Source organism: Mya arenaria, chromosome 17 (genome assembly GCF_026914265.1).
Source record: "Mya arenaria isolate MELC-2E11 chromosome 17, ASM2691426v1".
NCBI classification, from domain to species: domain Eukaryota; kingdom Metazoa; phylum Mollusca; class Bivalvia; order Myida; family Myidae; genus Mya; species Mya arenaria.
Genome location: NC_069138.1, coordinates 52,396,130 through 52,407,740, shown reverse-complemented (window position 1 = coordinate 52,407,740; position 11,611 = coordinate 52,396,130). Strand labels below are relative to the sequence as shown.

The window sequence follows — 11,611 nt, the reverse complement described above, 5'->3', positions numbered from 1 at the left end:
TATTTCAGGGAAACCTTGACCAAAGTCTGGTTTATTTCCAAACGTATTGCCTCCAGTAATACATAACATGGCAATATCTGCATTGCTGAAAATCTGTCCACAGCAGTAATGTCAAAAACCAGGTGGCATTGATGCATTCTGAAATACAAAAAAAGTCTGTAATTTGTGCTAATCTTACATATCCCATTTAAAAGTGATTTACACTGAAATCTAATTGTTCTAAACTATAGTAACACAACTTCTTTATGACCAAACATATTGCTATTGAGCATTAGTACACTGTATGTACAGGACTTTTTCATTTTGTATGTCATGTTTCTTTGCCCCAATTTATGGAAGTATTTTGCTTGGGTCTTATGCACCAGTCAATTGTAACCACGCCCCCACAGGTCCGGGGGTATACAGGGGATAGACGGGGAAATGGGCCGTGTGTTTACCTTTCAGATGGCCCGCAGTGCCGGGTGAATGCGGTGGTTTTGTCTTCGCTTTAAATATAGCGGGGAATGGGCCTTACCTAGGGTCCCTGGGGTGAAGGGGCATTTGGCGGGGATTTTACCATCTGTTTGTCCCCTAAGGGCGGGGATTTTAGCCGGGGTTGGCTGGACTAAATGTCAAACTCCCCATTATTCTCCCCGGACCTGGGGGCTGCGTGGTTACAATTGACTGGTGCATTATCGCATGCAGATTTGAGTGAATCGTAGAGGGTGTTTACAGTATTTACTGTCAACAACACAAACTTCTTTAGGCAACTCTCACTCAGTCATGGGGGTTGTTTGGCAGGATGGTTTGCCATCTCCACACCCTGGACTGACTATATATTTACAATATTTCACACGATCTGTGGCCCACACCAAAACCTTCAACCCGCATTTGCCGATTTGTCTTTCAATCACAATTTTTGCACTCTAATGGTGTCAGCAATCCTCTCAACATATTCAGTCACAATCTCATCTCTCATCTCCCATAGTGTTGCTTGGCACGAGTAGTCACTCGGCACTATTTATTTACAATCGTTCACACAATCTGTGGATCAAAGCAAAACCATTCATCTTTACAGTCACAATAGCTCACAAAGCCATGGTGTTGGACCGCAACCATCCATTTATCTTTTCAGTCATGATCTTGCGCTCCGCCATGGGTTTATTTTGGCAGGAGGGGATACCTCTCCCGCACCCTCCCCTTCCAACTTCTTAATTTAATAACATCTGTCACAAAAAAGTGGTGTTGCATTTCAGTTACCTGGTATTTGGACTGCAGTTGTGGCTAGTCGAGCTATCTGACTGGGGCGATTCGGTCCCTTGGGTGATCTCTTGGTCTGAGAATTATAAAAAAAATGTTTTTGTGTACTCTATGATACACATAATAAACAAATGATCCACTTTTGGTCGTATATTTTTACATATTATTTTTTTAATATTACATACAATCTTTATCATTCACGTGGTATCGGACCGCAACCGTCCATTGATCTTTTCAGTTATAATCTTGCGCTCCGCCATGGTTTCACTTGGAAGGAGGGGATACACCGCCCGCACCCTCCCCGCCCAACTTCTTAATTTACACAAAAGTAGTGTTACATGGCAAAAGAGTTCACATGTCACACAATTCCTGTATATCTTTTTATTTTCAATCTCTCAACCAGCGTGTTGGTAATTGAAAGGTGTTCCCATCCTTTGATCTCAGTCAAAACAGCTCACTCATCTATTGCTGAGGCTCACAGACGTACTAACTGTCATGTGTGACCTTCGTATAAAATGGTAAACAATGCGTATGAATATCTTTAATAAACAATTGAAAACAAAGTATATATCTCAGACAATCTATAGAAATATGTTTTATTTGTCTTTGTGAGTTTACCAAATGAATTCATTGTAATTGTTTATAAGCATATTTTGAATAATTTTAATAACTAGTTGGGCGCTATTTCGCATCTCATAGTTTAAAATTTCATGAGCCTATTTTCTTCCGTGTTGTCACGCTCTGATGATTTTGGTGTCCCGCATGCACGCGCTCAATATAATTTATGAACAGAAAAATACTGGTTCCATCACCTTTACGTCTTGTTTTCAGGCTGATAGTATGTGCAACTTTTGAACGAAAGTAGTGTTATGTGTGACCGTAATAGGGTTCTGCCGAACTTCGCTCGGTTTAGAGCCCGTATTAAACGCATGGAACTGATAAGGAAGAGAAATTAAAATTTGTATCCACTAGGTTCAAAGTGTTGACGCCATCTTTTTCAGACGGGTTTAGTGTAGAAGGAATATATTCTAAACAATAATTCATTAACTGTTGAACACTTTTTAATAGTTGGAGCATTTGAGGTGAACTTACCGCTAGTTTAAGTACTGTGATTTAGAAGGTGCAATGCAGTATCATTCTAACTTTACTATTTAAGGAGCAAGGACGTTTAACATGCATACTCAAGGTAAGTAATTTGCACTGGTATAAGTTCAACTATCGATGTTTACAATATAAGTTTAAGTAAATTAGTAAAATTACTTGAGTCTGGCTCGAATAAAGCGAGCGAAACCATTTTTATCAATATCATGGCTAGATTTTGATAAACAACATGAATTGAATGGTAGTTTTTGGAGTGATTTCAGCATTTTTTACTTTAGGCGATTATAAATTATTGCTAGATTTTTATCCCTGCCCGTCCTCTCCTTTTTCCGCCGCCCTTAAATTGTATTGGATTAAAAAAAAAATGTTGAACTAGGTTCCGTATTTGCTTATCGGTCCGGTTCTGTCCGAGAACGGCGTTAATTCATGCCTACGGTTTCGATGTAAAAATCTCATGGACAAAAGGGAATTGTTATGAACGTGTTCGTGACTCGTCTAGAAATACAAGAAATTATATGGTTCCCTTTGCACTAAAGGGAGCATGAGCACATGTTCTGCGGTGAAACGGTCAACTAGGAAAATAAAAAAAATAAAAAGATAAAATGTCACTCCTGTATGAAAACTGTTATTATTTGTTTGTCATTGTAGATATTTCATTTTTTATGAAGCACATAAAAAATCAGACAGTTTAAAGAAGAAAAATGAATCATACCGTTGTTAATGACTTTAGGGACTTTGAGGGTTAGACAAAGGTACCCACAAGACACTTAAATTACGTTGCGATAATCATGTAGTAATTTAAAGATTTATCAAGCAATAATACACAATGCACTATGCTCCAAAACATAAAATGATTAAAACTCTTATCGGAGCACTCGACAAATGGGCATTTCCTGAATGCGATTATAAATACGCTTACAAACACTCAACAAACTCTCAACGAGAGAAACCGAACGTACAGTTCAACAAAGACATTCCAGATCATTGGACACTCAAGGCATAATATTTTGTCTGTAAAACATCAACATTTACTGATTAAGTGAGTTTATGTGTGATCTGTACTTCCTTCTTTTGGATAGGTTTGCGAAAATGAGAATCTCACAACCGATATCTTGCACATGGTTAGGATTATGGAAGGTATAACATAACCAATATCACCATGGTGATGCCTTATTGTGGGAAAATGTATTCGAACTTGTAAATTTCTGTTGAAAGCCGTACGCTTCTCTCTGCGTAGAATCTGATTAACCAGATATAGTTGTCTATGTATCAGCCTTTACTACCCATGAACTTAATTTTAAAATCAGCAGTGATACCTGAATGATGATCTTTAGAATGATATACGCATTGTCTTGTCATTAATTTATACAAAGACACAAGCTCAGACTCAAAACTGTTTTAGACTGACCTCGTTTATTTTCATGGACAATGTTTGGACTGGTGTTGTTGTCCTATTCTTCACAGTATATCAACAGGCTATTGTTAAAAACTATTTGTTATTATATTCTAAGCCTTACAAGTAAGTTTACATTTTGGTGACCGTTCCAAGGCGGTATCTAACAATTCTTGATAAACATACCTATTTTTTATATATATATATATATATATATATGCACTGTGCTGTTTGTGGACTTTTGTGCTGTTCTTTTATGTTTCTTGTTTGTGATTTTGTGTTCTATGTCGTTGGCGTTTGCCCATTGCCACTAAACCGGGTTTATGTTTATACGTTTTGCTACTGAGCTTGATTCTGTAGTTTTATGCATAAACATTGAAGTAAGCGAAATGGTTAAAACATCTCGTCTAACATAATTCTATAGAAACTTTAAAATATTCTTGACGAAAATGTGGTAGACTAGTTCATAACGATAACCGTCCTTTTATATAAATGTTCGACACAATTAAACGTATTTAGTATCACATTTATATACAGTTTAACGGCTCTTCTAATATGGTCCTAGCTGCGCACAAGTCTAAATATATCTCCGTATTGAATAGAACAATTTCAGATAACCTATAATTATATTACAGTTACTATTATATTTCAGTTGCTGGAAGTGCACAGAGCACGAGATCGGCTGAGCGCACCAAGAGATGTATCCGTATCACAGCATGGGCCACACGAATTCTAGCTCTCCTCAGCATCGTGTTTTGTATCGTGGCGTTTAAGTCGACAAATGGATATGTGTTTGGAGTCTTCTTGATTGTCATATCCATCCTTGTAAGTGGTTAACAGAGGCCAATTATATATTGAATTTAAGTGTTTAGTTGTAAACATCAGTTTAAAAGAAAAACAAAACAAGTGCCAACCTTACTCACGGAGCAATACATATTCAGATTGATTAATAGAATCAAAACGATAAAAGTTAGAATGTCTTTACACTTGAACCTAGACGTTTTGTACCGTAAAACAAATGTAACTATGTACATTGTGGACATACGTTCGATTTAAACCATCATGTTTCGGACATATCGTATTTACTGTGAAATATAATGTGCCCACTCACAAGCCCTTATACACCTGAAGTTCAGAGATTTTTCGTCTCTCTTACAGTTTATATCGATTTATTTTATGGCTAATTTCCTTAGTATACGCCTCAATGCGACCATTAGTGACGTTACAGTGCGAGAGCTATTCATTGGAAGGCAATCATTTTGAGCATACATCGCTCGTTCAAATATGTTTTTAAAACAAGTTTTAAACTCTATATAGTAGCATGTGTATTGTCCCTTTTTACAATCATTTGTGATTATCATCATCGAATGCATCTTAAGCCTTTGAAGGGTTATGGTTGGGTAATATTTTGCATTCCTAGCAAAGGTATTATAGATGTCTTTATGACTATATTTTTACGGTCACATTATAACCAATACTAAGGCGAATGAACACAACATGGATAAGCTCAGATGCCGGAAATTCAAAAGCAATATATATGCAAAGAGCTACAGAAACGTGCTCAGTAGCAAAAAGTTTAAACATTAACCCGGTTTAGTGGCAATATATATATAAATAATTGGTATGTTTATCAAGAATTGTTATGCAGGTACCGCCCTGGAACAGTCAGTAAAATGTAAATTTACTGGGGGGTTAAACCAGTTTATGTGTACAACGTCACTCTTATCCCAACCCTGTTTTGAGACTCATCAAAATAAAAAAGACTCATCAAGATAGTTTGACCGATAAACGATGTCAAACATTCTTCGTATGTACTACAGTTTTTATATAAAACTAACAGAAATTTCATCAAGACTTCTAGACATGTTCAATAATACTATAACAAATATATCCCAGGTAGTCAATGGCTGCCAGGAGTTGTGATGAAACAGTCCATACACTATAACATAACGCTTAATTACCTTTCAGAGTGTTATGAGCCCGTTAAACTTCTACTGTGGCTGCAATTCGGATTGTTCAAGATACACAAACGCTGCAAAAGTGAGTAACATTTTATCTTAAATCGCTGTATGTGTACATTAGTTAAGGATTAAATGTTTTAGTATTTAGGCTCATAGGTGTATGAAAACATTTATGTTTTTGTGTTTGAAATACCGAACGATTTCACGATAGACTGTGTACTGGCCAAAAACAGAATAGCGATTCTACGATTATGTAATGATTATCTGGATAATCCCTTAAAATCACTAAAAAATGGCAGCGTCAATGACGTCAACTATTCCATCGAGGTCACGTTCATTTAACCGAATGAAAACGTCATACGAGTAATCACAAGGGGCGCTGCGATACTGTTACAGTGTTTCGTTCATCAAAATTGGAATTGAAACTGAACGGAAACTCGTTTATATTAGAAACGGCAGTATTTATAAGTAAAATTGCGAGTGTATGGGCAACATCTTATTTCAGGCAATCGGACATTGGGGTGTCTATTTGTGGATGTTCATGAGCAACATGGGATACGGCATGATGTTTGGGTACAGCTGGTACTATTGGATGGCAACTAGCCACTACTATAAAGCTGCCCAGTTACTGGACACATTATTTGCAATGTCCCTGATCATCACTTTCTTCCTATCGATATTCAACCTTTACTCGTTTTGCCTTGTCTACAAGTACGGCTGTTGCTTCATGAATGAAATCGATAAGGACAACTCTCAGCAAGGGGTTGAAACAGCTGTCGTGATGAATCAACAGATATCCACGATCGGAAGCGGTATTCCGGTTAACGTAAGTCCGTAATTTTGATCGTAATCTCAATTCATAAGAACAACCGTTTTTCTTTACTTTACTAAATAACTTCTGATGTTGCGACAAGGTATTACTAGTATTTCACAACCTTCATTTATTGTTTAGCATGACATTTTAAATAGGCTTTTCAATACATATCCTAGGTTAAAGATAAATGTACGTAGTTGATCGGGTTCGCGGGTGTACGAGCGGGCACAGTCTACGATTATGAAACTTTGGTATTGGTGTGCTTAAAGTTACTGTTACGAAAAAAGACTTGAGTGAATAGGATTATTTTTAATGGCTTTAGATTTGATACTTGGTTTATAACAAGCTGATCTGAAGTACATTTGATTTGTAATTATGGCTATTGCGCTAAAGATAAAGGTCAATGTTGTTAACAATAGAAACAAACATGTTTCCAATCAATTGCTGTAGAGCTTAAGTTTAGTGATAAAACTTTTTGTGTTTGAAGCTAAATTCAAGTGTAAGTTGGTGATTGCTTTTGGATTCGGTATGGTCAAGTTCAAGGTCGCTGACATTAAATGGGGAAAAAAGAAACAAACTTGTTAGCTAAATAACTTTAAATATGCTCGATGTAACGTTATGAAACCTGTAGTAAAGGAATCGTTGTGTTCGGTCAAAATTAAGAACAAAATTGCGTTCCTGCTAAATTGCTCGAGATAAGATGAATCGTTTGATCATTGTTTCTAAAAATTAGAAAAATGGTTTCTAAATTATAACTTTAGCTAGAGAAAGTAAGTAAGTAAATTGTTTATTATAGTGACATGTGTACATAGCATAATAACATTTCATTATCATGAATACTTTTACATTTACACCCGGCCCATCGGGCCGATAAGTCATCTATATATCGGCGGTATATGGAGCATAATTTCATATAAAACATAAGTTGTATGTAACATTGCAGATAATATACAAACATTGAGAATTAAGAATAGTGTAATTTTGGTTGTGTTTGAGGTTTTTGTGTAGACTTAGCTGTCAGCTGCTTTTGTTTAAGATGGTCAATGTCGCAGTTTGTACAAATAAAAACAATATTTGCTGCTCAATACTTCTGTTTGTCAATTCATTAATGTGATGAAACTTGGTATATTTTTTTAATAAAGACGCATTTTGAAAGTCAGTGAGATTAAATTTAGGGTCATTAATAATATAAATCGAAAACGTTTTACTCAATAACTTGTTATGCATTTCACTTGGGGATTATATTCAGGAATCAATGTGTTCGAGGAATTTGTTAAATTAACAAATAGGAATAATCGGCATAATAACTTGATTCCAAACAAAGTGCCAAATTTCCTTGTTTTGCCGCTTTGTGGGTTATCTAGATACTTTCTTATAGTTTTTATAGCAGTACCTATCGTGTTGCTAAAAGTAATTGACGAATCTGCTTCATATATATGACTTTAATTGACTTTTTTCATATATTGACCTACTTCTTTGTACTAAATATTACATAAGTTCAATATGAACTTGGAACGCATAACATACACAGTAGTTGTGTAAGTTGAATAGAAATAAACACAGAATGCAAATCAGCTTATTTTTGCAGGGTGTACAGTTTACAAATGCTGCAATGGGTGCTCAGCAACCGTTTACCAGCCCTGGGATACAGTACCCTCAATACCAGCCATATCCTGCCGGACCTTTTTACATGGCTGCACCTTTCCCACAAGCTGTTGGTGTAACAACTGACTCAGTTGGCGTATCTTTTCCACAAACAATGGCGGACGCAGGTGGCCCTCCACCATACGCTGAAGCTGATCCGAATGAGAAACAACCACAGTGATCGAATTACAATGCTCGTTTCCTGCCAAATGTTAAAAGTAACATGATACAATAACAATGATATAACAAAAAATACCAATAATTGTTCATGTTCATAATTTAAACAATTACTTTGTTTAAAAGAAAATTATTTAACGAGCAAATCTGTTATTAGTGTTTCAAACAAAATATAAATTAACCAAAGAGTTAAAAAACAAAAAACTGAAAACAAAATATTATGATGGATCTTTCAATTGTACCCCTTTTGAGTGTGAAATATACTATTTAATCGGAATATGTTAAATGTATGTAATTTCAACGCATGACTATAATTGCTATTTGTTTTATACATGTGTTGGTTAATACCTGTATGTAACCGCTGTTATGTGATATTTGTTTATTTCAAGCTTTTTAGTTTAACTGATGTTGATTTTTACGTCTAAGAATGAGCATTTTCTACATATGTTTCTAAGAGATATATAAAATTGATCAAAACCAACCAATAACGCCGTGCTACTTTTGTAAAGGTATGTTTGTTTGAACAATTTACGTGTTATGTCTGCAAACGTCTGATTTCATTTATGATTTACTCATAAATCATGAATGCATAAATCATGAATGTATTGTTTATGGTGTATATGTGTACAGCTTTACATGTAATATTTGATACATTCTTATAGCTAGCTCTTTAAATATTGATCCCACAATGATTTGAAATAAGATTGCGGGCATACGCGGAAGACAATCGAAATATGAAACAATCGCGGTGATCAAATCAAAAACCATGTTGATGCCAATTACATAGACCTACATTTGTATATACTTTCTGTGTAAATATTTCTTTTTTGTATAATATACTTACATTTGTCTTAAAGGCCTAGTTTAAGCCTGCTATAATTGACCTCTCACCAAACTGTGACACCAGTGCAATTAGCAGGAAATGCACAGCAGGGAATTATTATGCCAATCATTCCTTAAACTAGGCCTTTAAACATCTTAGTCAAATGGTTTGTTTAATATTCTGTGTGAAATCCTACATATTATATATGCAACAACATCTAACACAAGATAGTTATTGAAGGAAAATATAAAAACAATTGACGAGCCGTGAATAATTGAAAGCCAATACGAGTTTGATCAAATTATGTCTGCAAAATTAAAAATTAAAAAAGGAACTTCAGTTTTATTTATTTCAAATACTGTGCATTAAATTGGCCATTGACAAAATAGTTTATAACATTGATGTAATTATATTTGTTTAAATCAATGATCATCAGTTGTGTGGTCCCTTAAATTAGAAATCAAGGTGTGCTTAACAGTGTTCTTTTTATATCTTTATAAATTGTAGGCTTAACTTGTCATCCATTTTCCGATAATATTATATTCAGATATACAGTTGCAAACCACTACTCCGAACACAGTTTATCCGAAATTATCGCTATCTCGACAAAACAAATCATCAAAATTAGCTTGACACATAAGTGAGATCAAACATCTCTCGTTTGTTACACATTAGTTTGATAAAACTAGCAGCAATTTCATGTAGAGTCCTAGAATGTACATGATAAATGTTATCAATCTCTTCTAGGTTAGCAATGGTTGCCAGTGGTTGTGATGAAACAGTTCATGCCCTATAAAATAACGTGACCTTACCTTCCAGAGTGTTATGAGCCCGATTAACTTTAACTGTTGCTGCTACTTCCCTTCAAGAGTTTATGAGCCCGATTAACTTTAATTGTTGCTGCTTCTTCCCTCCCAGAGTATTATGAGCCTGTTAAACTTCACTTGTTGCTACTACTTCCCTTTCAGAGTTTAATGAGCCCGATTAATTTTAACTGTTGCTTCTACTTCCCTTTCAGGGTGTTATGATATCAATTAACTTTAATTGTTGCTGCTACTTCCCTTTCAGAGTGTTTTGAGCCGAATTAACTTAAACTATTTCTGCTACTTCCCTTTCAGAGTGTTATGAGCCCGATTAACTTTAACTGTTGCTGCTACTTCCCTTTCAGAATGTTATGAGCCCTTAAACTTCTACTGCTTCTGCTACTTCCCTTTCAGAGTGTTATGAGCCCAATTAACTTTAACTATTGCTGATACTTCCCTTTCAGAGTGTTATGAGCCCGATTTACTTTGACTATTGTTGCTACTTCGATTTAAGAGTGTTATGAGCCCGATAAACTTTAACTGTTGCTGCTACTTCCCTTTCAGAGTATTATGAGCCCAATTTACTTTGACTATTGTTGCTACTTCGATTTAAGAGTGTTATGAGCCCGATAAACTTTAACTGTTGCTGCTACTTCCCTTCCAGAGTGTTATGAGCCCGATTAACTTTAACTGTTGCTGCTACTTCCCTCCCAGAATGTTATGAGCCTGTTAAACTTCACTTGTTGCTACTATTTCCCTTTCAGATTTATGAGCCCGATTAATTTCAATTGTTGCTGCTTCTTCCCTCCCAGAGTGTTATGAGCCTGTTAAACTTCACTTGTTGCTGCTACTTCCCTTTCAGAGTTCTATGAGCCCGATTAATTTTAATTGTTGCTGCTACTTCACTTTTAGAGTCTTATGAGCCCTTAAACTTCTACTGCTTCTGCTACTTCCCTTTCAGAGTGTTATGAGCCCAATTAACTTTAACTATTGCTGATACTTCCCTTTCAGAGTGTTATGAGCCCGATTTACTTTGACTATTGTTGCTACTTCGATTTAAGAGTGTTATGAGCCCGATAAACTTTAACTGTTGCTGCTACCTCCCTTTCAGAGTATTATGAGCCCAATTTACTTTGACTATTGTTGCTACTTCGATTTACGAGTGTTATGAGCCCGATTAACTTTAACTGTTGCTGCTACTTCTCTTTTAGAGTGTTATGAGCCCATTTAACTTCTACTGCTGCTACTTCCCTTTCAGAGTGTTATGAGCCCGATTTACTTTGACTATTGTTGCTACTTCGATTTAAGAGTGTTATGAGCCCGATTAACTTTAACTGTTGCTGCTTCTTCCCTTCCAGAGTGTTATGAGCCCGATTAACTTTAACTGTTGCTGCTCCTTCCCTCCCAGAATGTTATGAGCCTGTTAAACTTCACTTGTTGCTACTATTTCCCTTTCAGATTTATAGCCCGATTAATTTCAATTGTTGCTGCTACTTCCCTTTTAGAGTGTTATGAGCCTGTTAAACTTCTACTGCTGCTACTTCCCTTTCAGATTGTAATGAGCCCAATTTACTTTTACTATTACTGCTACAGTTGCAAACCACTACTCCGAACACAGTTTATCCAAAATTATCGCTATTTCGACAAAACAAATCA

The 11,611-nt window shown here is 35.8% G+C and overlaps 1 protein-coding gene across 1 annotated transcript; it reads left to right on the top strand.

Moving 5' to 3' along the window:
* The first annotated feature begins 2,407 nt into the window (after positions 1–2,407).
* On the top strand, positions 2,408–9,477 carry LOC128223979 (uncharacterized). Its single transcript, XM_052933534.1, has 6 exons — positions 2,408–2,425; positions 3,420–3,477; positions 4,386–4,558; positions 5,702–5,773; positions 6,200–6,520; positions 8,097–9,477. Exons 2-6 carry the CDS (start codon positions 3,459–3,461, stop codon positions 8,331–8,333), a joined length of 822 nt encoding a protein of 273 aa, XP_052789494.1. The 5' UTR covers positions 2,408–2,425; positions 3,420–3,458; the 3' UTR covers positions 8,334–9,477.
* Positions 9,478–11,611: the final 2,134 nt, after the last annotated feature.

Bases quoted from the DNA above. Each gene is read 5' to 3' on its own strand.
- LOC128223979 (XM_052933534.1), top strand. The intron at 5,774-6,199 runs GTGAGTAACATT...ATCTTATTTCAG, and splicing joins GATACACAAACGCTGCAAAA to GCAATCGGACATTGGGGTGT. The intron at 6,521-8,096 runs GTAAGTCCGTAA...TTATTTTTGCAG, and splicing joins GAAGCGGTATTCCGGTTAAC to GGTGTACAGTTTACAAATGC.